Source organism: Panicum virgatum, chromosome 6N (genome assembly GCF_016808335.1).
Source record: "Panicum virgatum strain AP13 chromosome 6N, P.virgatum_v5, whole genome shotgun sequence".
Lineage (NCBI taxonomy): Eukaryota > Viridiplantae > Streptophyta > Magnoliopsida > Poales > Poaceae > Panicum > Panicum virgatum.
The window spans coordinates 5,532,162-5,558,082 of record NC_053150.1 but is presented as its reverse complement, the minus strand read 5'-3'; the positions used below and the strand labels follow the sequence as shown (position 1 = coordinate 5,558,082).

Below are 25,921 nucleotides of genomic sequence, written 5' to 3'. Positions count from 1 at the left end.
TCTTGCGGAAGATGGATAGGTTTTCTGCCTCCGACCGGGTCCGGCGGCCCGCGGCCGCCGTGCGGCGGGGTCAGTGTGCTCCGTTCCCCCACGACGGTGGTCTCCGGATGGCATGGATCCCTCGTCTACCTCGTGCCTAGCCGCATTGAACAACTGCTGCCATGGATCGACGACCTGCTGTGGGCGTTGAGGAGCTCCGGCCGGCCAGCCGTCCTGCCGGCAAGGCTCCGAAGTTTCGCCTCCTAGATTTTACCGGTTGGAAGGTTAAGCAATCAATCGTCCCATGCTACATGATATTTGGGTTTAGTATTACTGTATTAAGTATAAACTGATGCTGCACCTGTGTGTATATATATGATCCTGATATCTGATTTACCATTGAAAATTTTTACGACGAACTCTAGAGTTTTCAGGTGGGCGGAGTTTACTCTCGATGGAACCCTGGAGGAACAGTGGTCAGTGGTTCTCCAGAATTCAGAGACCTGCAATGGAATCGAATAGCTCTTGTAAATTCTGCAGGTAGTTCCAAAACTCAACATGCCAAATAGCGGCAAGACATTACAGTTTTTCTGCATAATATATAGTCGGGCCCTCCGTTTAGTTTTTGTAGCACAACAAACATACCCTTGGAATTTGTTCATGAACTAGTGAGATGCGACTAAACAGATTCTGCGGTGAGAATCATTGAGATCAGCTAAGAGCTGAAGGATAGTAGTACACTTATGTACAAATTATAATTGAAGTAAACAGAAAAGGAGGAAAATTCAGAACTGTTCATCTGTTCTAACTTCTAAGTAAACGATGGAAATTAGCACTGTTCATTGGGCATCTAATCTTTCCACTTGACCATGAACTCTAAGAACTTTGATGTATGTACATTGTGGTCGTATCAGCTTGCTCTGAGAGTCACAAGCTCCCTGCAGAAACATGTTGTTTCTTAGAACGATACAGCAAATAAGAGTACTGTATATATACATTCAGAATTTCAGATACAGATTTCTGAATCCCCCCACCTTTTGGTAACTACAGCTTAATTGTAATATAGGCTCCAGTTCCAGCTATAGCACCCATAGGTGTTGCCACCATGTATATCCAAATCTGGGTGTACCTTCCTGTTGCAACTGCCGGACCAAGTGTACATGCAGGATTCATTGATGCTCCTGTTGATGGCCTGCTCACGAGATTATCAAACAAAGTTAGAATTTATCTTCCTCAAGGTTCAGGTACACAAGAACTCTGCTTATCAAAATTTTTTCTGAACCATTGCATATGTACATAAGGACTAGACATACCCTGCTACAAGAGCATTCATCATGATTGTTGCCCCAACTGCCACTGCTATCAGCTCTTTCACCTAGTTTGATGAGAAGATCATTAGCTTTATATAATGGGACGAAGGGTAACAAGTCTAAAAGATCTAAAGGAACATAAAACTTACAGCATGGGGGTCAGTGGCGAGAGCGGTGATGATGAACAGAAGCACGAATGTCGTGATGAACTCAAGGAAGAAAGCTTCAGTAGTGCCAACCTTTGGTCTGGTGGCAATCCCAGGGTTCACTGGATGATAGATGCCTTTGACACTGAAGGAAGCAGCAATGCAATGGAGCCCAGAATTTGTGCAGTCATGTAAGGTAGGAGGTGAGCAAGTGGGAGGTAGCCAAACACGGTCATGGCGATGCTAACTGCCGGGTTCAGGTGGTGTGACGGAACCGCCAAACTAAAACTCTAAATTAAGCATAATGACTGTCATTTGAACACATCGGGCGCATTAGCTTAATGGTTTAATTTGACAGCTCTTTCTCAGCCCACGTCCCGATCGAAACATCACCGATAGTCTCACGCGAAGGTGAGCGCAGGTGGTACAAGCATGACACATATTTGAAAATACAACAATATACACGAGATTCTGCCATAAGTTTTTCAAACTAAGTTTAAATACTTGTATAATCTACAAACTTTACATCACCGAATCTAGAGTTCGAACAGATGTAAAAGGCCTACATCTGCCACAAGTGTACAACGAGAAGTCTCCTAAGTAGGCGTCGGGCTCCACGACCTCCCATCCCACTGCGTCCCAATGGATGAACTTAACACAGCAGGGACAGAAGTCAACGTCCGGGTGTCCTGAAATAATTGTGGCAACAAACCCTAAATATACTAATACTCAGCAAGTCTTACCCGACCAGAGGTATACATAGCCCCTATCTAGACATACACGGCTTTCTGGCCAGCGGGTTGTTTTGCAGAAAAGCATCTATAGTTGAGTCCTTACTTTCAATGTTTTAGCCACATGTTCTATATAGAAAGACTCTTATCTAATGTTGGCATATCTACAACAATCATGTTGGAGCATTACAATAATGATTCAAAATAGTTCCATGATTTATCACTAACATTTCTAATTCATTTCTATGAGGCGACAAAGAGATCAAGGCCCTCATATCCGCGAGACACGGCGAATCGATTCGATTTAATCTTGCAAAGTGGACCTAACCAACACGGCACGCAAAAGCCCCGTCGGACCCCACGCACCGACCTTTCCCCTCCCCGCTTCGAACAATTCCTAAACCTAATGCACAAATAATAGTTACGTATATAGGTGGCATAATTTAAAATAATAGGATGTGCATCGGGGCTTGCCTTCGGGCTGTTGCTCAGAGCTAGGGTCAGGCAGGCCTTGGGCCGGGTTCTCACGCCTCTCCTCCTGGGCTTGCTCCGGCTGCTCCTGCGGTGCCGCAATCACCTCATGTACGGCGCCCTCAGCTGCGGATGCTACACGAATGCATATGAAATGATTGAATATAACTCAAACTATATAATCACTATACCCAAAATGAAATGTCCTGCGGACTGTCCGCAACCAAATGGCGGACCGTCCGCAACCAAATGGCGGACCGTCCGCAGTTCAACTTCGCAGACCCACCAGAACCCCCAACGTCTCTAGAGAATTTCTAGACTGACTGGCGGACTGTCCGCGCCTCAGTAGCGGACTGTCCGCCACACACTTCTGCAATCCCCCCAGAACCAACTACTTCTCTAGACAAATTTCAAATCTATACTGCGGACTGTCCGCTCCCCATTAGCCGACCATCCGCAGTCCAACTTTGCCAATCCAACAGAGATGACAACATCTCTGGACAAAAACTCCAGATTCTACGGCGGACTGTCCGCTCTCCATTAGCGGACCGTCCACAGTTCAACCCTGCGAAACCCACCAGAGACAACACCGTCTCTGGACAAATTTCGAGCTTCAACGGCGGACCGTCCGCTCTCCAATAGCGGACCGTCCGCAGTTCAATTCTGCAAAACCACAAGAGACAACATCGTCTCTGGACAAATCCTAACCTGATCGGCGGACTGTCCGACCCTCCTAGGCGGACCGTCCGCAGTTCATCTACTCAAATTTACCAGAAACAACTACATTTCTGGGAGATCCTTAGAGCGGCTTGCGGACTGTCCGACCCCCCTGGGCGGACCGTCTGCGGTTCACCCCTTGACTCAGCGCAGGCTAACGGCGTGCAAAAGAGCTAGGCCGACGCCGCGGCATCGCACGCCGTTCTCGCCGACGGTGGCCTGACCGACGGCGAGACTAACACCACACCATCTGCTGGACGAGGCGCCCACGGCTATGGGTGACGCACGCGAAGAAATCAAGCCGAGCATAGGCGGCAACATGCGACCCGGGCGCTCACGACGACATCGTCGAGAACGTTCGTGGAAACAACATGAACGTGGAGGAACGAGGGGAGCATGAGCATTAGCGACTTACTTACAATCGATTTGAACCCTTGGGCGAACGAAACGGTGCCCGGACGATGAAGTTCCACGGTGAGGTCGAGTTTGGGCGAAACTCGAACTGGCGGCCGGGGAATTCGGGATTCCCGGCGAGGTGGGGGTTGTGGCTGTGGTTAGAGGGGTTGAGGAGGGAGCTAGGGAGGTGGTTGAGCTTTGGGTGCGGTGGATTTGAAATCCATGGAGGGGAGCTCGCGAAATCGGCCGGCGAACGGGAGTGCTCACGCGCCGTCCGTGGCGTCGGGAGAGAGGGAGAGTGAACTGAGGGAGAGAGAGAACGAGGGCTTGGGCGCGGGGTGGGTGGAGGGCGGTGCGCGACTTCAATGCGACGTACGGGGAGGTCCGGAAGAGCTCGACGGTCGACACGTGGCGGCGACCGACGATCCTCGGTCACGGAGCAGGTGAAACAGAGCCGTCACGGACCGTCCGCCGCCCCAAGCGGACTGTCCGCGAGGCAGGGTGTTACAGGTGGCAGCCGGATATGTGTATGAGGGACAGTACTAGAACCGTGATGGCTAAACCTGTAGATGTTGCGATGCCGAGCAGGCTCTCAACTCCGTCATGCTGCTCATTCATGACTATGGTGGAAAGCACGGTGAAGATCAGTATGAATGTGCCAAGAAACTCAGCAATCACCTGCAACAATAATAACGCATCAAGGTTAAAATTACATCAGAAGAAGAAAACTGAAAGATAACTATCTGCTGTTATAAACTGTTGAGTTTTGTAACTATACCTTCTTGATGAGAGGAACTGCTTTTATCTTCGGTAAGCCTTGATTCCATAGGTGATAATGAGTTGCATGAGCATCAGAGGATTCGGCAGGATCATCATGTGGATGTGAGCTGACACTGCCGGCATTGAGCAACTCAAATGGCATGACCTTGGAGCTTGCAGCCCTTGGGGAAATGATGATGGAAATCCTGTTGCTCTCACTTGTCACCATAGGAGGGACTGTAACTGCAGCCACATCCATGCCGCGCTTTTGCTCTTCCATGCTTTCCTCTAAAGGCAATCAGCTAAATCTCACTATGTAATCAATGAAACAGGATTGTGGTACTTAACTCTGTTGTTTTGGTCTTTGCAGGGCAAAGGAATTCTGTTTTTGATGCTTGGATGTGATATGAAGCATGGCAGTGAAGGCTATATATAGGCATCTGCTTTTGCGTGGTTTTCAAATGCGCAACGTGCCTTGTAGTAGCTTCTGTTGTTAAAATCAACAGCCTCCAAATCTGCAGCGGCCGAGGTGCCAAATTCATGGGTTTTAGAAAAGCGGCAACTGAATACCGCGGCGAAAGAAGTTGCTAGAGCAATGTATGTAAGTATAATAACAATGTCAACGCCCCCCTTCTGGAGTAGCTTTCAGTTATCAAATGATAACTCTGTTATAATCAATTATATTCGTCATCATCATCTCTGATCTCTGGTTCAGAATGGAGTATTCTGACCGTACCTCAGTTGACCTCTTCTTTAGCTGTTCATAGTGGCAAGCATGCTGATTCTCTTCTGAGATTTATTTTACCAAAAAAACAATGTTATGTTGGGCTATGATGTTGCCTAGATGCTTCTGCATATGAAAACAGTAGATACATGATGCTGACAAAATCATTACTAAAATCTTGCAGTTGGAAGGACAGGAACTACTTCTGTAGCTGTGTGCAACATCTAAGTCATTCTTGCGTTCCTTGAAAACCAGGGCACTGATCTGCCTTCCACCTTTGCCGCTTCAAATCTGGAGTTGTTGGTTTCAGCAAGACCATATGCTAAGCTAAGCGCGCGTGGAGTGCTAGGGTAAGTCAAATGATAATCAATTCGTTGATTGTCTGAATCAGCCTCAGAGATAAACATATGACCTCCTCGAGGAATATGCTGCTGCAGGCCAATAGCAATGATGCTCCAAGGGGCTCTCATACTGGTTGCTATCTAACAATTTACTTTTACTAATTGGACGTTAATCCTCACAAAACAAGCTAGGAAAATGCTAGACATTTTCATAAAAATCTGAAATGTCAGGCCATCAATCTAGTAACTCTAAAAAATTACACATATGCTATTATAAAAATAATCTGAAGTAACCCCTAAATTTGCATCTTAAATTCCCTACATGTGTTATTATTAAAAATAATCTAAAGTGATATCTAAATCTGCATCCGAATTAAATATTATTGTAAACCATTATTCGAAAGTACATCCTTATATGATTCTAAATTATCTAATCCTGTAACTTTTAATACAGAAAAAAAATAATAACTTAAGATATACATGCATGATGTGTAAACATACACCATGTATACATGTATAAAGAAGCCAGGGGATTTCCATGTTAAAGATGTAGCTCAAAGTTAGGGTTCAATTAAGCACACACCGAACACATATAGAGGTGTGTGGGATGCAAAGTGGAAAAAATTATGAATATAGATGAAAATTGTATAGAGTAATTGCTAACTGAAGTCTTTCACAAATGAAAAAACATAAGCTATTTTGATTATTAGCTAGGGGATTTTTTTTTTACAAATTTCTGATACTTGTCTCTCAAAATTACTAGCCAATGGAGAGAGCATGGGTTGATGGACTACTTATCATAATTTATAGCATAAAATTCCCACATATGGCAATAATGCAATCTCATCAGAAAGTGGCATATTGTGTGAACATCTGTAACTGTCAAAGAAGAAACCGAAGGATTTTAAACTTACTTCTCTCATGTGTATTAGCATAAAAATGCTTCTCAGTTCGCTATCAAGTGACAAGTTTGTGTGTATTTCTTAGTGATTTTTCCACTAGTTGCTCGACACGTATATATTCCTTCTATGTTTATGCTTCTCCCAAATTTACATGTATAAAACTTGTTTCAACACTAATTTATTTATCCCAAAAATATCTTTTATTAATCAGATATGTCATCAGCCAATATTTAGCTGCCAGGATAAACACAGACAACTGGACTTAGTATATCTGCATTCCTTCACTCCTCAAATTTGTCTTGGTTTTTATCTGAGTTTCCCCTCGGCCAAAACCTACCACTTCTAGCCCTTTCCATTGAACGACATTTGTAACTTGTTCAGACAGAGCATTGACCCCTTCAACTTTGATCATAAAGTGGAAAAAGAAGATGCTAGGGAAAGGACTCTAAGCATCCTCTACTATCGACCAGACAAACACGAACTTGCCAACATATCCATGCATAGTAAGTTTGAACAGGTAAAATGGAGCTAAATGACTGCAACAGAAGTAGTATAATAATTTGATTTCGCATTGGACAATGAAACCAACAAAGGATGGGGTTTTCAGTTCACCATCTCATACTGTGGCGTTGATCAATCATTCAATCATCACAAATCATTCCTTAGCTAATTGTTTTTCATTTTTTTTGAACAGGTACATCACATCCATGCCGTTCCCGCCAAAATCCATCCAGGCCACTGCCCAGATAAATCTCAACCAAGCATAGAGCGAGCTCTCTGTCCACTGCACTGACATTCTTCTCCAGTGCTCCAGGTACAGGAACACATCTCTTCTAGCTCGAGAATTCATCAATGGAGCATATGAGGAGCATCCCTGGGGCAGCTTCCATGGACAACATGAGCGACGAAAAGATCGCAGTCATCGTCCCGCACTCGTCCCCTATCCTCTCGAAGTCTCCTTCCAACCAAACCCTGCCTCAATGGGTGCAGAGCGAGGCTTCCCGTCCAGCTCCGAGCTTGGAGAAGAGGGCGGCACTTGCTCTCGTCAGGAAGGTGGCGGCGGAGTTCCTGGGGACCTTCCTGCTCATCTTCATCGTGCTGTCGGCGCTCATCGTGAACGAGGCGCACGGCGGCGCGCTGGGCCTGCTCGGCGTCGCCGCGGTGGCAGGGTCCGCCGTGGTGGTGATCGTGGCGTCGCTCGTCCACATCTCCGGCGCCCACCTGAACCCGGCGGTCAGCGCCGCCATGGCCGCGTTCGGCTACCTCCCCAGGGCCCAGCTCCTGCCTTACGTCGCTGCTCAGCTCCTCGGCTCCACGGTCGCCTCGTTCGCGGCCAAGGCGGTCTACGAGCCGGCGAACCTCGGCGCCACCGTCGCCACCGTGCCGGCGCTCGGCACCGCGGCGGCGCTCGCCGTGGAGTTCATCACCACGTTCGTCCTCCTCTTCGTCATCACCGCCCTCTCCACCGACCCGAAAGCAGTAAGCCGCGGCCGTCTTTTTTTTTTTTGATAAAACATATCTGTATTAATACTTAAGGAAAACAGAGAAGACCCGATACAGATACAAGGGCACAGGATACGGAAAGAAAAGCTGTTCTACTCTACTGACACAGAAGCTCCTAGAGAAAGATAGAAAAACAAAGAGCAACGCAGAAGCTCCTATGGTCGACCACATCGCCGGCCGCTGGAATCCACCGCTGCAGTAGAGCTCACCGTAGAACAGGAACACCAACTTCACATGAAAGCTTCGAAAGGAGCCGCAACAGCCACCCGTCCCAGGGAACGGGATCAAAACAACCTTGAGCACGCATCGGCCGGGGACACGCCCCAAACGTTCCTGAAGTACGAGCTGCCGCTGCCGCCGGGGACGAAGCAGCTCCACGCTCCACGACACCACGGACCCTCCAGCTTCCCCTTTGCACCCGATGCACTGACTTGTCATCGCCTCCACTGGAACCAGCCGAGACGCCGAACAAGACATGACTCCTGTACATGAGCTGCCAAGAATCGATGCCGAAGAACCAAATCCGGCAGACCTCACCTTCACAAGCCTCCATCTGGCGCCGGAGTGAACGCCGACAGGACGAGAACGAGGCCGGAAGGACTTATTCCACCAGTGCGCCGACGATGTCGCCGTCTCACCGTCGTCGCCGGGAACACGAAGACTAGACAAGCTAGTACAAATCTACACCGCCGGATGGAGAAGCACCGTTCCCCTACACATCCGAAGCCAAAGGGGCCGTCGGAGGCGGAGGGGATCGGCGTTCCCGCCGGCGAGAGCACAGGAACCACGGACGGCCGTCTTCGTAATGCATTGCATTGGTTTTCTTTTCAGTAAATAAATTCTTCCATCGTTGCAAATGAACACGCCATTGATGATCTAAAACCGATGCGTTCAGGTGAAGGAGCTGGTTGCAGTGGGAGCTGGGGCGGCAGTGATGATGAGCGCGCTCATCTCCGCGTACGTGCAACAATGCTTCATCAGTGTTCAGTTTTCTGATTGAGAAAGTAGTGAGGTTAAATTTACGCGTACATGATGTGCTGAATTTTGGTGGTGGATCGATGGAGCAGGGAGTCGACGGGAGCGTCGATGAACCCGGCGAGGACGCTAGGGCCGGCGATCGCCGCTGGGACGTACACCAAGATCTGGATCTACATGGTCGCTCCTCCCCTCGGCGCCATCGCCGGAACTGGAGCTTACGTTGCGCTCAAGAAGTGATTCAGTGGTGATTGTGCAGGCGGGCATGGCTGCACAATCACATAAACGAAGTGTTTTTTTTATTAAGATTTCTTAAGAAAAGAAGTAGGAGCTAGGACGATGGAAATGGAATCAAGGGCACAATTGTTCGGACCTTGTTCGATTTCTCCGTGGGATACTTCGTTCTCCAATTCGCATATATGGCAGTAGCTAGTTTTGTGTGAAGTTCATGGCGTTTCAAATGGTTCCTGATATTCACTTGATTGTCCAGCGCTGCTTCACTTGCGTTTTTCAGTGCAAGCAGCCAAGCATGTACATGTGTTCTTCCATGTGCCACTGTGCCAGATGCTCGATCAGCATTCACATGGTTGTTGCATCGCATGCGTGGTGCACGGTGCATGAGATCGACTGATCGATCCATCGTCAGTTCGTCACCGATCAGGGCTTGATGAGGGTGTAGGTGCCAGCTCCTGCAATGGCGCCCAGCGGCGGCGCCACCAGGTAGACCCAGATGTCCTTGTACTTCCCCGTCGCCAGCGCCGCCCCGATCGTCCTCGCCGGGTTCATCGACGGCCCCGTCGACGGCCTGCATCCGTGCATCGTCATAAGCATCGGTCGCTCTTGATCGGTGTAGCAGCTAGCAGCACCACGCACTTACCCTCCGACGAGCGCGTTCATCGTTATCGCCGCCGCGATCGAGATGGCGACGAGCTCCTTGCTCGAGGCCGGGTCGGTGGCGACGGCGGCGATGACGAACATGAGCCCGAAGGTGAGCACCAGCTCGAGGACGAAGGCCTCGCCGGCGCCGACGCGCGGCACCGTCGCCATCACGCCGGGGTCCACCGGCCGGTACATGCCCTTGGCCAGGAACGTGGCGGCGGCGGACCCCAGCGTCTGCGCGGCGGCGTAGGGGAGCACGTGGGCGCGCGGGAGGTGCCCGAACACGCCCATCGCCAGGCTCACCGCCGGGTTCAGGTGGCTGCCGGAGACGTGCACCACGGCGAGCACCACGGCCACCACGGCGAGCCCCGCCGACGCCGCCACGCCCAGGAGGCCCTCCACGCCGCCGCGCTGCGCGTCGGCCACGATGGTCGACACCACCGTGAACATCAGGATGAACGTGCCGATGAACTCCGCCGCCACCTTCTTCACCAGCGGCACCTCCGCCGCTGGAGTCTGACGCTCGTGCTCGTCCTGGACGGGAGGCAGCGGCGACCTGAGCATCATCAGTTTCTGCAGGGAGTCGAGCGGCACCAGCTTGGACGATCTCGGAGCCGAGGCGCTGCCGGCGCCGGTGAGGCTCCGGTCACTCGGCGTCGAACACATGCTGATCGCCACCTGCTGCTGCCTCTGATCTTCACAACTCGTTGTGGTGTGATCGGCCATTACTTAACCTCAATTCTAGTTCTAGATATATCTCTCTGACACCCTATGCATATATTTTTTACTTCATGGCCTTAAAGCATAGTTCTTAGTGATTTATGCACCATTGCACACAGATCTCCGAGTGATCTTGCAACAAGTTATCATATATATAGGAGTCGATGCGGCATGGCGAGTCGAAATAGGAGAATACTAAGGCCTTATTTATCCTACAGTACCTATCACATCGAATCTTCGGACATATGCATAGAGCATTAAATACAATTGAAAAAATAATTAATTACACAGTTCAACTGATTGGCACGAGACAAATCTTTTAAGCCTAATTAGACCATGATTAGACATTAATTACCAAATAACAACGAAAGTGTTACAGTACCCAGAACCCAAACTTTTCGTGAACTAAACACAGCCTAATGGGTTTGTACTTGCATAGGGGCTACTGTGTGCTTAGGAGAATATGACGAGGAATATGTGACGAGAGGTGGAGTAAAATGGTCTATCAACAAGAGAGGCCACTGCTGAGTCAGTGGCTGTTCTGCTTGTCATTTGGCCTTGGGCCAGTGAGTTCTCCCTCGGGTGTGACAAGGCCAAGAGAATTCTTGTGCATGCATATTCCCAGGAATTTTCGGCGAGGCAAGTGCTGAAATACCAAGACGACAAGAATGTACCCTATGCTCTGTGGGCACAAGAGGCGTCCTCGAACTTTCAAAGATCAATGGATAATATGACAGGCCTGGTTCTTGATTTACTATCACATGAACAGTGTATATCAAGTAGTAACCACGTTACAGATCAGAAAATGAATCAAAGAGAAGTGGCATGAAGGTTTCATTCTATCATCCTCATCAACCCCTCAAAGGGTGATCAAGTTTATTTCAAGATGGAAATGGCAATTACAGGTACAGTAAGAATATCACAATCCCGTGGAAATGAATGCTACGGAATTGTTATTGATGATGTGGTCTTGATGATTCAAAATATGACAGCGCCAGGACGCAGGCCAAGAAGTAGTTCCTAGATGTCGAGAGCTAAACCGAAGCACCAGACTGAAGAGAGCTTCTTGCGATCTCTAATGCATCTTCAACAGAAGCCCCGGCCTGGAGCTTAGATTTGTCAACAATGGGCTGAGACTTGGCGAGTTGTGGAAGAAGCGAGAATTCCTGAAAGATTGCAGAAAGTTTATTAAGAATTCAGGCTGGTTCACATCGAAAATCACTCCAGTACTTAAATGGCTTATAGCTTTGTCCTAGGTTCAACAGAAATAGAAACTGTCCCTAAGTTAGAAATCCATTGTTCATGTCAGAGGTGATGTCAATATATTTACCTCTGAGGTTCCACTCTCAAGGAAAACACCCTTCAGTCGACTATCTGCAGTAATGAAGGAAGAATAGAAAGGTCATGATATCATGCTATGATGAAGTGCAACTGAGAAGAATTAAATTGTATTCCAAACAAATGATTACCTGAGTCAATCCAGAAAGTAGCAACCTTTGGATCAAAGTTCCCTACTTCAACTGTTTCACCAACTGTTCAGAGCACAGTGACGGTATAAATATCATGATTATTCAAGTTCAAAAACAGGGACCAATACTATGAGGTAGAAAATGGCTAGCATAGTAATTATATTGTTTTTACCGTTATCGCCATAAAACTGCCACCAAACTTTTCTTGAACTTCCTTCATACTCAAAAACTCTTGAGTAGAAATATGGAAGGTAATCATACCTGCATCCAACATGGCGAATAAAAAGAAGCACCAGGTGCTAAAGTAATGCAGTACACTTGATAGCCATTAACTTACGCTTTTGTCTGGGATGTTAGAAGTGTTTCAACACAGTGGTGTGCAGATTTCCGAGCATGATCCACATGCTCCACTCGAGCAATTCTATTGTACATCTGCAATGAATTTAAGCAAAATATCATATTCTGGGATCCAGCTTTGCCTCAAATGATGAAAACTTACTGAGTACCAACCTTCAGGGGAAATGCTGCTACATCTCCGATAGCAAAGATGCCAGGTACGCTAGTTCTGAACAAGGAATCAACCTAAAAAAAAAGAAGATATTCTATTAGCTCTATTGACCAAGAATACACAACAATGGATTTACAGAGTGCCAAACATTGAGCAAGTAACTAATGTGATTAACATCTACCATACAATCCAGAACTACACATCCAACTAGAAGGAGCACAATGACAATGAGACAGCTAAAATCGATAAATGGTAAGGATAAGATGTAACTGAAAAAAAATTATCCATGTTGAGTGGTTCTATATGTGTTTGTTGCTAATCTAAATTAATCCCAATAGTATCTCAGGTAGAGAAACAATAGTTCCACAGAAACTTTGAGAAACTATCATGATGCAGAGCCGTAAGCATTAAATAATTGTCATCATTTTTGGGATGGAAACAAACCTCTATTCCACCAACTTCAGGGTTGACTCCAACAGCTTCAAAGGGCCCAACAACTGGTTTTGCTCCTATGCCAACAATTACCTGCACTAACAATATCTTGTTAAAATAGCAAAAAATATAACGTTAAAATGTTTTTTGTCTACTTTTTTTACTTTACATACTTTATGTTCAATGAAACACAGTGCATACTAAATATGTCAAACCAAGAGATTGAGTAGATCTATCAACTACCCTTTTTATAGAGTGAACAGACTGAATAATTATGTAGTTTCAAAAATTTAGAGTCAAAGAATTTTGGTTCTCCCTGTTTGGTGATGGCACGGTGGGCCAAAATGATGAATATGATATTGAAATTTATCTGGTAGCAAAAGTAATAATTTTGATTGTACAGCACTGCAGCATCAAACCATTAGAAGGAAATAAAGAGCATAACTGTATCTGCTTCAACTACAGATCCATCCTTAAGTACAGCAGAAGACACCCTTCCATCAGAGCCAGCTTCAAGTTTGTCGATTAGAGCTCCCTGGTCACCAATAAATATGTTCACACTCAAATTGATTGAAATAATACTAACAAATGAACTTGCATACTTGATGCAACAATCACCTTAATGAATTTGACACCATTTTGCTGATACAGATCCTCATACTTCTTAGCAAGGGAAGGTGTAAATAATCTTGGCATAATGTGGTCCTCTGGGAATACAATCTATTCATGTAGCAATATTAATTAGAGAAGTGGCATTTTTCAGAACAAAGAGAGATGTACAAGCTTCACTGTATCTAAGGAAGGTAGGTCCTTACAGTTGTGTCAAGATTCCAACCACAAGCTGCTGCAGCTACCTCCATGCCAATATAACCTCCGCCAATGACAAGAACTTTTTTTGCACTTCCCTAAAAAAATAAAACAAAAAGATCACCAGTAAATATCAAAAAGTGAGATTACAGAAGCCGTAGTTTATCATAGCCACTGTCAAATGAGATAACACTAACTCTGGTGGACGAGAATGATGATAAGCATTAATCTACTGAACATACCAGTGAGGATACTAGAGAATCAGCATCAGCAACATCACGTATGTAGTGAACTCCTGGTAATTTCCCTCCAATTTTCTCAGGTAATCTGGAAAGAAAAAAGGATTTTGGTATGAGAGGCAACAAACATAAGGTTGAGATTCACCATAATCAGTGGAACAAACAAAGCGCAAAACCAACAGGATATGTCACTGGATTAGAATATAAGTATGTCTGGCATCTGAGTAGAAAATTTGATAAAACTGAACATCATGAAAAGAATGGAAGAAATCTGGTTTTCCAAACATTTACAGGAACATCATTCACATAAGCATTGTTGTATACCTTGAAGCTTCGCAGCCAGTAGAAATAATAAGTGAGCCATACTTCAGAATTTTCCCTGACGAAGTTTTCAAGGTCTGTGTTTTGCCATCAAATGCTACAACTGGATCCTCATACAACACCTTTCATGAAAGGACAAATAGCTTCAGATAAAGTGTCATAGTATTTTTTTTATTCAAAAACAGCTGATAAGAGAATGTTAACATCATCACTACCTCTATACCATTCTCCTTGTACCATTCAGCAGTCTGTCGCTGTCCACCAGATCCAACACATGTATGAAAACCCTGCGACAAAAAAGCATAAGATTCTGGGTTGACGATTAAGCATGCAACATACTATCAGGTAATCAAATGCTTCCTTAAAGTTACGAATAAATGGTGGAAGTGTTATGAAACAAAATGACACCAATCCTACTAAAGTCAAATTAAACTACCATGCACGTAACTCATTTCTTGATCACTATATGAAGAATGTACAATGCTACAATTAATTAAAACCAGCTAATTCAATGGGTGATCCCAAATTTTCATATCATCAGACATCAGTTACTGCTGCAGTGCTGCCTGTCATTGTAAATTTGTCAATGTACTTACAGGTAGGCGTGCCGGCTTCTTGTCCAGAGGAAAGAGATAGCCTTTGGTCAATGCTGGCCGCTCATATGGTGGAACTGGCTGCATGGAAGCACTTGAACTATCACAGATCAGCAGATAGCCTTACAAATACAAATGAAAAAGGAACTGGGCAGTAAATTACAAGGCACAATCGAGGAAGCAACAGCATCATGAACAAATTAACTCCAATCTATTTGTGCAAGTGTGACGAACATATCAAAGTGCGCCTACAGCAACCGATCAGCCACACAGCAATACCTCCTTGGAGACGATGCAGAGGCGGCCATCAGCCATGCCATGCTCGACGAACGTCCTGGCCGCGTACCCCGCCGCGTTCCCTCCGCCGACGATCACATACCTGCAGTCCGGCGATCCATCAGCCAACTCGTAGGCATTCCATTTACCGTGCACAGCTCGCCCACTTCACGGTTTCGGACCCCAAAGCCGCAAGCTTTGCGCAGCACAAGAACAGCACAGAGTGGATTCGAGAGGAACAGGGCACCCACTCGCGGTTCTGGTTGTCGAATCCGCCGGCTGCCGCGGAGACGCAGAAGCTCCGCCGGGAAGAGAGCTGAAGCACCCGGGCGCCACCGCGCTGCCGCAGAGCCCACGTGGCCGGGGACGAGGAGTAGGAGCTGAAGCACTGCGCCGCCGAAGCCATCTCCGCCGCCTTCCGCCGGAGAGCTGCGGCCACCTCCAAGAAACGGGACCGAAGTGTCAGAGGGGCCTAACTGCAGTTACAGGAAGTAGCGGGGGACCGGATGCGGAGAACCTGAAGTCATTGCCGCTCTCTCTCCCCGGCGGCGCCCTTATAGAGGACGAGAGGAGGCGGCGTTGTCAGACGAGCAGCGAGATGGAGGAGGGGGACAGGGGTTGGATTAGGGAATAGTTTAAATGCTAGGGGTCTGGGTGTGATTTGGAGGGGGCGGAGGGCCGCTGGCCGCTGCGGGAGGCCAAGGGACGGAAGACAAACCACGGCGGCGGCGGAGTGGGGAAGAAGAGGGAAGGAGCGAGGCCGTCTACTTGTAATCTCTTCTCCTTTTTCATTTTTGTCCCCCTAGAAAGTAGAACTTCTCATCCATGCCTCTTTGTTTTTGATCGAGGTCCTGTTTGTAACATGAACTTTCTTTTTTTCTTTCGGAAATGACATTATTACATTAATAACCTTATTTTGAGTTTTGCAAAAGAGTTTGAACGTTTAGAAAATAAAGAGATTGGACAAAATTTGTATTTTCATAGGAACTTTGTGCTCGAGACGCTTTAATTTGTATTTTTAGTCTTAAGACATTGGTGCTAAGATGTTCCATTACAATTGGAAGACTCAGAATTGTACAAATAGCCTTCCATCTCACAGGGCTACAAGGTTTTGAAGCCACTGGTTCAATGCAATTTTGTGAAACCAGAAAGCACAAGAACGCTATCCCAGTGCTCAACTTCGAGAAGAGGATTTTGTTGTGTTGTGTGCCTACCTTTGAAGAAAAGGACAGCAGCTGGTGTAGCTGTCCACTAAACATCCTTTTCAGTGGCTCCAGAAGCTCAACACTAGGCACAATAAAATAAAATAGAAGGTGCCATCCTGATTGGACTCTGCTCTGCACAGCTGCTGTGTAGCTTCTCCAGAGATCCAAGTGGCCAAGTCCACACCAGGACACCACCTTCTAGTACCTACCATCATAATCTTCTTCTAGGCCCTGTTCGGATGGCTGAAATAGGCTGGCTGTGGCTGGGCTTAAGCCCCAGCCGTTCGGCGCGGTCTCCAGCCAGGCTCCAGCAGCACAAGGTGGGCTACAGCGGCACACAACAGAGAAACATGATGGCTGGGCTGGCTGGCTGGTCCAGCGGCAGCTCCAGCCCAGCCGGTTATGGTCAGCTGAACAGGCTGCTAACCCTCAGTACCCAACACTGTTTTAGTGTTTTTGCCCCTTCACTCATTCCAGCTGTCATATGATGAAAAGAAACCAGACAAACAGCCTGTTCGGCTGGGCTGAAACGGCTGCTGCTGGTGACCGTTGGGGTTGATAGCTTGTGACCGTTGTCAACATGGAATGCTGTAGCCAGCGCTGGCTGCTATCCAAACCGAACAGGCTGAAAGTTGTGGCTGAACCAAAGGTGAAGCTCTCTATGCATTTACATCTAGATCAGCAGAAGCATCAAATGAACTGCTACATTTTCAAAATGAGAGAGAGGTAAACAATACATGCCTGGATGGTACACCTAATGTCTAAATTCAGATTTCTGGCGTGGTATAGATTGTGTACAGGTTCTGTAGGCCCAATACTTTACATTCCAAAAATTTGGATTCAGTTATTCGGGGCAACTGTAGCAGAACCTTTAGAAGTACAGATGGATGTCAATAGATGCACTTCACATAATCCGATGACAGCATCACAGGCAATGTTCAGTAGGATCATCTCTTGCCAAAGAAGTGGTCTATCTGAGATTGGCCACCTTTGCCTCCAATCTTCTGCGCCTTTGGCCACAGAGCTTGAGACTTGCTACCCTGTTGACCCGGAAAAAAAACATGCAGAAGGAACAATTAATTGTAAAAGAGTGAGTTATTTTTGCTGTCTGACAATCATGAAAAAAACTTATTTAACTGACTTGGAATCCGCCAAGGTCCCTTAGAATTTTGATCTTTCCTCCACGTCCGTCTGGTCCCACAGCAATCAGGTTGCCTCTGTTCGGATTTGAAGATGCAGATCCAGGAGCTGTTGAGCCCTTGCACCATTTCCCGATGCTTTTTCTTGCTCCATCCATGCCAGGAAGTCCAGGTGACTGGAAATCATCTGATAGTAGATGAAGCAAAGTTGCTTTGTAAGTATGCTAAGTATGCAGGATCAGGTGGGCATGGATTGATAAATAGGCTATTCAGTAGAACACAAGGACAAACCAGAGAGAGAATTGAAGTTGTGAATCTGCTGAGGTCCAGTGCCAGAAGTCATCCTTGTTGCTTGTTTGGAGATGCCATCAATTGTTAGTGTTTCTTTCTCCCATGTTGAAGTTGTCACATTAGTCCTCCTCTCAAAAAGACTCTCCTGAGATATATGCAGTTTAGCCCTAAGGTTCTCCAGAGAGGTTGATTTTCCAGTTACTTCTTTATTTTTGAGGAAGGATGCTTCTTTCGCTACATGCTGGGTTGTGCATTCAACGGTCATTGTCTGTCTGTTATCATTTTGACAAAGACTAGACTTGTTTTGGGAATCCAAAGTGTTATCATCAGTCCCAAATGGTTTGGCGGATAATTGTGTCTTGTGTTCATTTCCAAAAGCAGAATCATCAGCATCTAGTTCTACCACATCCACATTCTTGTTCTCAAAGTTGCCATTAGAATTTAGATCACTCATAGCTTCAGGTTTTAACCGGTTCATGTCAGGATTGTCGTTGCAGGGATCCTGCATCACTTCATCAAGCTTGGTTGTTTGATTTCTGTTCCCAGCACTTGGAAAAGGGAAACCATCATTGGCTGTGATATTCCCTGATTTTGTTTGGTCTGCTTTCAATTTCTTTGAAGGCCTCAAGTCCCTTATCAAACCATTTTCTTTTTCCTCTAATTCCTTCTCAAGTTCCAGTACCCTTGCCTGTTCTTGTTCACACTCATAATGGTCATTCACAAGAATTATGTACATTAAAAGCATTAAATTTATATGAGGCTGAGCTCACCTTTAACCTTTTTACAAGCTCTTTGGCCTTCTCAACCTTCTGCTGCATGCGAGACTCTGATCTCCCGAGAACATTGCATTGGATCATCAATTCTTTGTAGCTCCTAAAGGAAGAAAAATTACTCAAAGTGCTCCAATCAAGAAAATTGTGACTGAAAGAAAAGGGGAAAGCTAATATTCGACAGAAACATCTAGTATGGTGAAACCATCAGCATTCTAATGACAAAAGAATCTATTTCATGTTGGAGACAATGTCATTCATCCACAAGCAATGAAATTTGTTCCCACAGTGATTTAACAATAATATGGCTTCTCCATTCTCCAATGGCTATGAAATTTATCCAGAACGGAACTTTTTGGAGTGGGTGGCGAACAGAAACATTACTATCTGTTGCTTAGATACTGGTAAGAGATGATTAGTGATATGACTGGCCAACTTAAACTATTTGAAACCAGAACTCTGGACAGTCACTCCAAAACAATGCAACTCCAGTTTGACTGTTCAGACAACCATCATTTAGGTTGACAACCTTATGCTTCCATAAAATGGTGGCTACAGTTGGCAATATAGAACACAACAGCAGAGAAACAAAAGTAAATAGCCTACAACTAGATATTGGCAGATAAAATCTATGGTTCACTGGTGGATCGAATTGCCGTATATGATCCTATTCTAGCTGGGCCTACTGTAACTAGTATAGTAAAGGAATGGTCCCCATGATTCAGTTCACTGATGCTAACTGGTTAACTAAACATGAACAAACTGTTTCCAAATAAGGAAATCAAGAAGATAAGCATACTTGTTCCGAATAGCAAGGGATCTCTTTAACACATCAACAGCATTCTCTAGGTTCCCATGGTTACCAAGTGACGCCAACTTAAGGATGTCCTCCTCCTGAAGGTTCATGTCTGATGACCTAACAAACAAGACACAAAAGCAAAGTCATTCTCGATATACAAAAATCGACAGCAAAGCCAATTTTCACGCAAGCGATTGCATTTTTCAGATACAAAAAGCATACAGCTTCAGTGCCGCGAGCTCTTTGGCTAATGCAAGGCTCTTCTCCTGCAATCTGACACATTCCGATGTCTTCCTCGACAATTCCTGCAATGAAGCGAGATTGTAATTCACAAATCCATGGCTGGATGAACCATCAGAGGCATCAAATTTCGCCAGTACAAGAATCAATTACTTCTGTTCTCGCATTGAGCAGCATCTGGACACGCTCTTTCTCCTTCCTTGCAGCTTCGTGCAACGCCTCCACGGTGGCTGCCTTCGCAATCCACCTGGCAACCTGGCCGTAACCCAGCAAGAACCCATCAGCAATCCACGCGAAACACAACCTAGAAACACAGATCTGGAGGAGAAATCAGCATCGCTCACCTCGGCGTTGAGGTTCTTGATGCCATCGCGCTGCTCCTCAACCACCTTGCCGAGGGACGCCGCCTTCTGCTCCAGCCGCGCGAGCTCGGCGGCGAGCGCCTCCGGGTCGGGGCCCGCGGGGGCGTCCTGCGAGGCGGGGTCGGCCTGGGTCGGGCACGCGCCGGTGGACTGGAAGTAGAGGCGGGTCGGCGGGTGCGCGGCGCCGCAGGGCTGCTTGCAGACGGGGCAGGTGCGTTTCTTCTTGCCGCCGGGGCAGTACTCCAGCCATTGCTCCAGGCTGCGCGCGCCGGGGATCAAGGAGAGACCTGGGTGAGCCAGCCATCGCTGGATCGAAAAGGAACGGAGGGGAGGAGAAGAAACGAGACGGACCAGAGGGCGTGGAAGACGTGGCCGCAGGCGGGCAGGCAGTGGAGGTGCTGGTCGGAGAGCGGGCGCAGGTCCTCGTAGCAGATGGTGCAGACCGGCCACGCGGCGGCGGCGGTCATAGCGGCGCCAGCATCCGACGGGGAGCGGCTGCCCCTTCCCTCTTGTTGGTTTTTGGGGTGGGGGAGGGGGAAGAGAAGACCTTCCCGCTCTCGTTTCGCGCGGTTTCAAAATGCAGGGGGGATTTCGCGGCGGGACGGATTTTCTTTTTCCTTGTCCCTTTTTCTTTCTCATCTCCTTTTCCCATTTCGTTTTCAGCGATATTACAAAATTTTAGCTGTATTTTCAGAAATGTTAGCTAGTTACAAAACTTGATCCTGCTGCCGATGGAATTCAAACTCCCGGTGCCTTTTATGCATGATTAATTTCGTCAAAAATCTAAAATTTTCAAAGTATGGCTAATCAGCCAAGATTTCTCCGCAATCCTTGTTTCCAGTTTCCACAACCAAGACCCTTCGCCATCTAGCCCAGTCTTGGGATTTCTCCGATATCTAAATAGGAGTTTTGCGCATGAAGCAAGCAAATGTTTTAAAATGCGAGAGAAAAGAAACTTAATCTAAAGTGTATAAGTCAGACATACCTCCAATAGCCATAGGCCTTTCAATGAAAGATGGAAAGAAATAGAGAGAAAGAAATCATGCCGTCAACAAGTTTTGATTGAAGTCAACGTTTTTTTGTATGTACATGGAGGAATTTAACAAATTCTCAGCGGCTAAGAAGGTTGCGAGTCGCAACCCGTGCAGCTGCCCTCTGCTCGAAGCTGAAAACCTGAAACCCAATATCTTTGCAAGTCCACTGAGCACTTTCATAGTTTATAAACACGGCACTCCAAAACTTCACAACCACAGAAACACATTTCTTCCTTCACAGACAACACATGAATGAACTATACAGTGGTTCTCTTTCTCTGTGGGGCGCAAAGGTCTGCTGGCCATCTGAGGTCGTGGTAGCAGTTGCGACACTGTCAGAAGAACCGCCGCTTCAAGCTTCTGGTCGTTGCTTGGTAGGAGCGCATAAGGAGCCCAACACCTATGCCAACACCAACACAGACTCCCAGCCCAATCCCTACGCCGACTCGAACGCCAGCGTTGAACCATGAGAGCTGCCCGTCGTCATCATCGGAGTACCAACCTTCAGGGTACTGCATGCTGGTAGTGTTCATATCATTGTCGCCTTCATTGCCAGCAGCCTGCCAAAACAGCTCATAATGATCAATAGAAATTTGAGGGATCATTGGATCAATCGTCGCAAACTTACAATCTGTTTATGTGTATATTGATAAAAAAAGAGCTTGAATTTTGCCAAGCATGTCGTTTCAGCTGAAGGCAGAGGCACAAAAAAAAAACATTGAGGAAATATTCAGGACAGAAAGTGTCAGAATTTTAATTTAGTCATATTTCTAAGTCTTCTCACCGTATATCCAAAATCATAATGCATAGCAAGATAGAATCAAATATCTGCAGTACTCAATGCCTATGTCTAAAAGGTAATGTCTATTCCCTAGGGTTTTTATCAGTGCATTGGAAAGGGAATGGTAGATTGGGTTTCTGAAGAGACAACAAGTAACTAGACAAACTATTGGATCTCCATAGGAACTAAATCTACAACCACCAGTGTCCCCTTATACAGCAATAGTGAAGGGGTAGCATTGTGAATTGTGATATGATATTTTTATTTGAAAACCAGCAAATATCACTAATTAAGTAATAAAAAGCGGTGCTTCTTGATACTTTTAAAAATAAGGTAACACTATCACTTGAAATAGATTTTTAAGGCTGACAGGTCTAAAGCACGACATTGAAAATAATAAAATTTCAATACTTGTAAAATATGTACTTCATTTTTTCCAAAACAAAAGGCTGGATGTGCATTTACTTCAGTACAAAAAGCATTTCCCAACAAACAAATATATCAGTCCAATACTGGGGATGAAGACACATTACACCAGGCCACCAACCAATCACAGTCACACAAAATAACAATGACTCAATGAGATCGCAACATCCGTGTTTCGTTTACGGGATTGCACCCACAGAAAAATGTTTCTACCTTTTTAGGCAAAAAAAAATGTTTCTATCTCAGTGGTAGTACAATTGACAACAACGTGCACTGCCAGTTGCCCCTCAAACGCAATGAGTGAACAAAGCAATCACAATCAGAACCCTACTACATGAGTAGTACCATTGTACCATGACATGAATAAAATGTTTATGCATTTCCAGGGCACCAATATATTAACTTGACACTAATCTATATACAGGTACACAATGGCAACCTGCAGATTTGGAACTTCTTGGTGACAGAGTAGTCATTGTGTGCCATCTTTCGCCGTCTATAGTAAGCGCAAGCAAACAATAGTATTCAACAGCTATGCAAATAAAATTGTTAGCTTGGTTTTAATGACAAATCTATTTCCCTTTACAATCATATCACCCAGTAAAATCAAGCAAATAAAGATCTTGGAGCAAAACTCACCGTCAATGCCCCCGGCCGGCGGCGAACCAACCCACCGGCAGCTTCCTCAGGTGTGGCGAGCCGCAGGGCGCGCGTGAGCACCGCGGGCTCGCCGCCGCAGCACCCAGCAACATATACCTCAAACGCCGAGGCCGAGGCGGCCGCCCCAGCGGCGGGGACGCAATCGATTTCCCAGGCGGGGGAATCGGCGGCCTTGGCGTCGGGGCACCGCCGGAGGGAGCCGCGGAGGAGCGCGGCGCCGCGGTGGTCGGCGACCTCGAACGCCGCGGCGGGCGGGGCCAGCCGCGCGGACGCGGTGGAGACGTAGGTGGCCTCCCCGGCGGCGGCGTCGTGGCGGTCCAGGCGGAGCACGAGGGGGACGGCCTCGCCGCCCGCGTCCGGGCGGAGCTCGAGCGCGAGGCGCGGGGCAGGGGCCGCGCCGCCGTGCGGCGAGACGCGCACGTAGAAGAGGCGGACCTCGAGGCAGCTCCCGGGGTCCGGCGGCGGCGGCGCGTGGTCCATCCGCGCGGCGGGCTGGCGGGGGAGGCGCTAGGGTTGCGCGGCCATGGATGGCTATCAGGTGGAGTCGGGTGGGTAGCCCAAGTGGAAGAAGCGACCACTAAAAAGTTAGTTAATTATTTATTAAGACAAGGTTAATTAATAAATTAATTAGTTCGCTTGGGCTGGGCTTCAACGGGCCGTAAATGGGCCGGCTGGACAAGGTTAAGTGGAAAGAAAGGACTCGATGAGAGCAAAGCGAGCAGCACGGGATCCGATCCACCAGGATGAGCGGCGGCGGCGGCGGCGGCGGGAAGGCGGCGGGGCCAAGCGGCGAGGAGGCGGAGGTGGAGACGCTGCTCCGGGCGGCGCAGGACGCCGTGCTGCTGAAGCTGCAGGCCAACTCCCACCTCGTCACCTCCTCCGTCTCCGCCTCCGCCCCGACCGCTCGCTCGACGACGACGCGGCGGCGGCAACCGATCCCCTGGAGGACGACCTCGCCCGCCGCTTCGACGCGCTCAAGTCCCGCGCGGCGGCGCCGAAGCCGAAGCCGGGCGGAGGTGGAGTTGCTGCTCCTGCTGGTGCTAGCGGGATGGGGATGGACGAGCTGGAGGCGCGGTTCGCGGCGCTGAAGGGGGCGGCGGGGCCGGAGAAGGAGACGAGGGTGAGACTGGAGGACCTGGGAGGGGAATCGTCGGAGGATGAGGTGGACAAGGTGATGAGGTGGGCCATGGACGCCGCGCGGCTCGACGTCGCCACGGCGGGCGCCGGCGACGGCGACAAGGCCAAGCGCGAGGAAGAGGAGGATGATAAAAGCAGCAGCGAGGACGACGACGAAGATGAGAGGTTGCAGCTGGAGATGGCGAGGAAGAGGAAGGAGATGGCCAAGAGCAAGACCAAAAGCAAGTGGTTCTTCCAGTGACATACGCCACATGTAAATCACACATTCCAATCTGAAAAACCTGCTTTCCTATCTGAGATTCCTCTCCATGATTTGTAATGTTAAAGGCAACAATTTTGATATCTGGATCATGATTAGGGTTGGCAACGAGCACAGACCCATCGGGTTTTGCCTACCCAAACCCGTGCCCGCGACCAATGTTCCAAAAGGCGCTGGCGCTACCAGGCACTCGCCTAAGCGCTAGGCGGAGGGCTACCGCCTCGCCTAGGGGGGTAGACGGACTCCTAGGCGGGAGGAGCACCTCCGCCGGTCTCCCTCCGCACCTGGCTGCCGCTCCCCTCTGCGCAGGGCTGCTGCTCCCGCTGGGCCGCTCCCCTCCGCTCCTCGCAGTCGTAGGTAAGCACGTCGATCTGCCCTCCTCTGCTCCTTTCTCTTCTGCTCACTACCTCCTCCTTCCCTGGATTCTTTGGGCCGCCGCCCGCCGGTCTCCCTCCGTGCGGGGCTGCTGCTCCCGCCGGCGGCCGGCCGCTCCCCTCCGCGCGGGGCTGCTGCTCCCGCCGGCCGCTCCCCTCCATGCCGTGCACGTGCTGCCGCTCTGCTCCCGCCGGCCGCTCCCCTCCGCGCGGGGCTGCTGCTCCCGCCGGTCGCTCCCCTCCGTGCCGTGCACGTGCACGTGCTGCTGCTCTGCTCCCGCCGGAGGAGGAAGAGGAGCCAGGGGAGATGGGCGGAGGAGGAAGAAGGAGCGTAATCCGATCAGGATGAGTGGATAAGGAGAAGGCTGGGAGGTGGGCTGGGCTGTTTTAGTGGGCTTTTGTCCAAATGAGGCCCATTGGCTGCTTATTTTTCTTTTTTTTAGAGATATATATATGTATATGACAAGATATACATGTATATGTGTGTACGTGCTACCGCCTAGCAAATCACCTTGAAATGCCTAGGCTCTAGGCAGTGACCCGCCGCCTAGAAACCGCTTAGCGCCTACTTGAACATTGCCCGCGACACTAGAATAAGACCCGTTAAAAAACTCGTGCCCGGCACGGGTTCGTTTTCACGCCCAGACCCGTGCCCGCGCGGGTCTCGGGTCGCCCACGGGTCGCCCGTGCCCCCGTTAACTAGCATAAGCATCTGCTATACAGAGCAGAAGTGCCAGACATGCCAACAAACCACCATTCAATAAATGTATACATATACTAGCAAAAAAACGATGAAAATAACAGGAATAACAAATTCATAAGTCACCAACCATAATTCCATAAAGCCTAGTCATACTAGATAGGATCATATGACATAGGAGTACTTGGCATTGACATTAGTTCATACATAAATAGCATACATCACAATTAGCCACCGTACCAAAATGAGGCACCAGCCAGTTAGCCTAACCACCACCAGCACATAAAGTTCCATACATCCCAGATTCACGGTAACCAAAACGAGGCACATACAAGTTCCATCCAAATTAACAATTGACAAATAATATAAACCAAAAGTAGGCACATCAATTCATCAATTGTTCCTTGAAGACTTGTTCCTTGCACGGCTACACCAAAAGGGGACCACCACGAGAGCAGCGCCATCCTACGAGCTTTGCATAGTGCGGCACGGATCTGCGGTTGCGGCACTGCGGCGAGCTACTACAGACTGCTAGCGGCGACGGGG

The 25,921-nt window shown here is 47.9% G+C and overlaps 6 protein-coding genes and 1 pseudogene across 7 annotated transcripts; 2 read left to right on the top strand and 5 right to left on the bottom strand.

Moving 5' to 3' along the window:
- Window positions 1-29: 29 nt before the first annotated feature.
- LOC120680195 (aquaporin NIP3-2-like) lies at window positions 30-9,398 on the top strand. Of its 2 annotated transcripts, XM_039961808.1 has the most exons (7): window positions 30-519; window positions 1,046-1,223; window positions 4,880-5,110; window positions 5,418-5,583; window positions 7,171-7,955; window positions 8,875-8,936; window positions 9,047-9,398. In XM_039961808.1, exons 5-7 carry the CDS (start codon window positions 7,329-7,331, stop codon window positions 9,192-9,194), a joined length of 837 nt encoding a protein of 278 aa, XP_039817742.1. In that variant the 5' UTR covers window positions 30-519; window positions 1,046-1,223; window positions 4,880-5,110; window positions 5,418-5,583; window positions 7,171-7,328; the 3' UTR covers window positions 9,195-9,398. The 2 variants fall into 2 exon arrangements, with proteins under 2 accessions (XP_039817742.1, XP_039817743.1); XM_039961809.1 differs by lacking the exons at window positions 30-519; window positions 1,046-1,223; window positions 4,880-5,110; window positions 5,418-5,583 and adding an exon at window positions 6,546-6,993.
- Window positions 4,255-4,768, bottom strand: LOC120677836 (aquaporin NIP3-2-like). Its single transcript, XM_039959040.1, has 2 exons — window positions 4,529-4,768; window positions 4,255-4,428 (listed from the first exon to the last, which is right to left on the bottom strand). Exons 1-2 carry the CDS (start codon window positions 4,766-4,768, stop codon window positions 4,255-4,257), a joined length of 414 nt encoding a protein of 137 aa, XP_039814974.1.
- Window positions 9,399-9,611: 213 nt separating the features above from the next.
- Window positions 9,612-10,559, bottom strand: LOC120677835 (aquaporin NIP3-3-like). The gene is made up of 2 exons (XM_039959039.1): window positions 9,832-10,559; window positions 9,612-9,759 (listed from the first exon to the last, which is right to left on the bottom strand). Exons 1-2 carry the CDS (start codon window positions 10,557-10,559, stop codon window positions 9,612-9,614), a joined length of 876 nt encoding a protein of 291 aa, XP_039814973.1.
- A 718-nt stretch (window positions 10,560-11,277) lies between these two features.
- On the bottom strand, window positions 11,278-15,939 carry LOC120678334 (monodehydroascorbate reductase 5, chlorplastic). Its single transcript, XM_039959455.1, has 17 exons — window positions 15,716-15,939; window positions 15,450-15,627; window positions 15,202-15,301; window positions 14,926-15,003; window positions 14,545-14,616; window positions 14,333-14,451; window positions 14,012-14,096; window positions 13,778-13,867; window positions 13,581-13,682; window positions 13,408-13,497; window positions 12,975-13,055; window positions 12,533-12,604; window positions 12,360-12,454; window positions 12,195-12,283; window positions 12,023-12,085; window positions 11,884-11,927; window positions 11,278-11,719 (listed from the first exon to the last, which is right to left on the bottom strand). Exons 1-17 carry the CDS (start codon window positions 15,723-15,725, stop codon window positions 11,588-11,590), a joined length of 1,500 nt encoding a protein of 499 aa, XP_039815389.1. The 5' UTR covers window positions 15,726-15,939; the 3' UTR covers window positions 11,278-11,587.
- Window positions 15,940-17,042: 1,103 nt separating this feature from the next.
- Window positions 17,043-20,552, bottom strand: LOC120678333 (protein Hook homolog 1-like). Its single transcript, XM_039959454.1, has 9 exons — window positions 20,356-20,552; window positions 19,987-20,263; window positions 19,796-19,897; window positions 19,625-19,707; window positions 19,403-19,519; window positions 18,604-18,706; window positions 17,834-18,521; window positions 17,545-17,729; window positions 17,043-17,443 (listed from the first exon to the last, which is right to left on the bottom strand). The coding sequence occupies exons 1-9, from the start codon at window positions 20,469-20,471 to the stop codon at window positions 17,351-17,353; spliced, it is 1,764 nt and encodes a 587-aa protein (XP_039815388.1). The 5' UTR covers window positions 20,472-20,552; the 3' UTR covers window positions 17,043-17,350.
- Window positions 20,553-21,030: 478 nt separating this feature from the next.
- On the bottom strand, window positions 21,031-23,477 carry LOC120678335 (uncharacterized protein At1g01500-like). The gene is made up of 2 exons (XM_039959456.1): window positions 22,885-23,477; window positions 21,031-21,598 (listed from the first exon to the last, which is right to left on the bottom strand). The coding sequence occupies exons 1-2, from the start codon at window positions 23,383-23,385 to the stop codon at window positions 21,374-21,376; spliced, it is 726 nt and encodes a 241-aa protein (XP_039815390.1). The 5' UTR covers window positions 23,386-23,477; the 3' UTR covers window positions 21,031-21,373.
- Window positions 23,478-23,622: 145 nt separating this feature from the next.
- On the top strand, window positions 23,623-24,436 carry LOC120678336 (annotated as a pseudogene).
- The last annotated feature ends 1,485 nt before the right edge of the window (window positions 24,437-25,921 follow it).

Coding starts and splice junctions, on each gene's coding strand:
- LOC120677836 (XM_039959040.1), bottom strand. CDS start 4,768: ATGGATGTGGCTGCAGTTACAGTCCCTCCTATGGTGACAAGTGAGAGC. Junction 4,429..4,528: donor CAGTTCCTCTCATCAAGAAG/GTATAGTTACAA, acceptor TTATTGTTGCAG/GTGATTGCTGAGTTTCTTGG.
- LOC120680195 (XM_039961808.1), top strand. CDS start 7,329: ATGGAGCATATGAGGAGCATCCCTGGGGCAGCTTCCATGGACAACATG. Junction 7,956..8,874: donor TCTCCACCGACCCGAAAGCA/GTAAGCCGCGGC, acceptor CGATGCGTTCAG/GTGAAGGAGCTGGTTGCAGT. Junction 8,937..9,046: donor ATGAGCGCGCTCATCTCCGC/GTACGTGCAACA, acceptor TCGATGGAGCAG/GGAGTCGACGGGAGCGTCGA.
- LOC120677835 (XM_039959039.1), bottom strand. CDS start 10,559: ATGGCCGATCACACCACAACGAGTTGTGAAGATCAGAGGCAGCAGCAG. Junction 9,760..9,831: donor ATGAACGCGCTCGTCGGAGG/GTAAGTGCGTGG, acceptor GCACGGATGCAG/GCCGTCGACGGGGCCGTCGA.
- LOC120678334 (XM_039959455.1), bottom strand. Junction 15,004..15,201: donor TCTGCATCGTCTCCAAGGAG/GTATTGCTGTGT, acceptor GCTTCCATGCAG/CCAGTTCCACCATATGAGCG. Junction 12,605..12,974: donor CTGAAGTTGGTGGAATAGAG/GTTTGTTTCCAT, acceptor CTTTTTTTTTAG/GTTGATTCCTTGTTCAGAAC.
- LOC120678333 (XM_039959454.1), bottom strand. CDS start 20,471: ATGACCGCCGCCGCCGCGTGGCCGGTCTGCACCATCTGCTACGAGGAC. Junction 19,708..19,795: donor TGCTCAATGCGAGAACAGAA/GTAATTGATTCT, acceptor GCTTCATTGCAG/GAATTGTCGAGGAAGACATC. Junction 18,522..18,603: donor AGCTTGTAAAAAGGTTAAAG/GTGAGCTCAGCC, acceptor GAACAAGAACAG/GCAAGGGTACTGGAACTTGA.
- LOC120678335 (XM_039959456.1), bottom strand. CDS start 23,385: ATGGACCACGCGCCGCCGCCGCCGGACCCCGGGAGCTGCCTCGAGGTC. Junction 21,599..22,884: donor GCCGGCCGGGGGCATTGACG/GTGAGTTTTGCT, acceptor CTGTTTTGGCAG/GCTGCTGGCAATGAAGGCGA.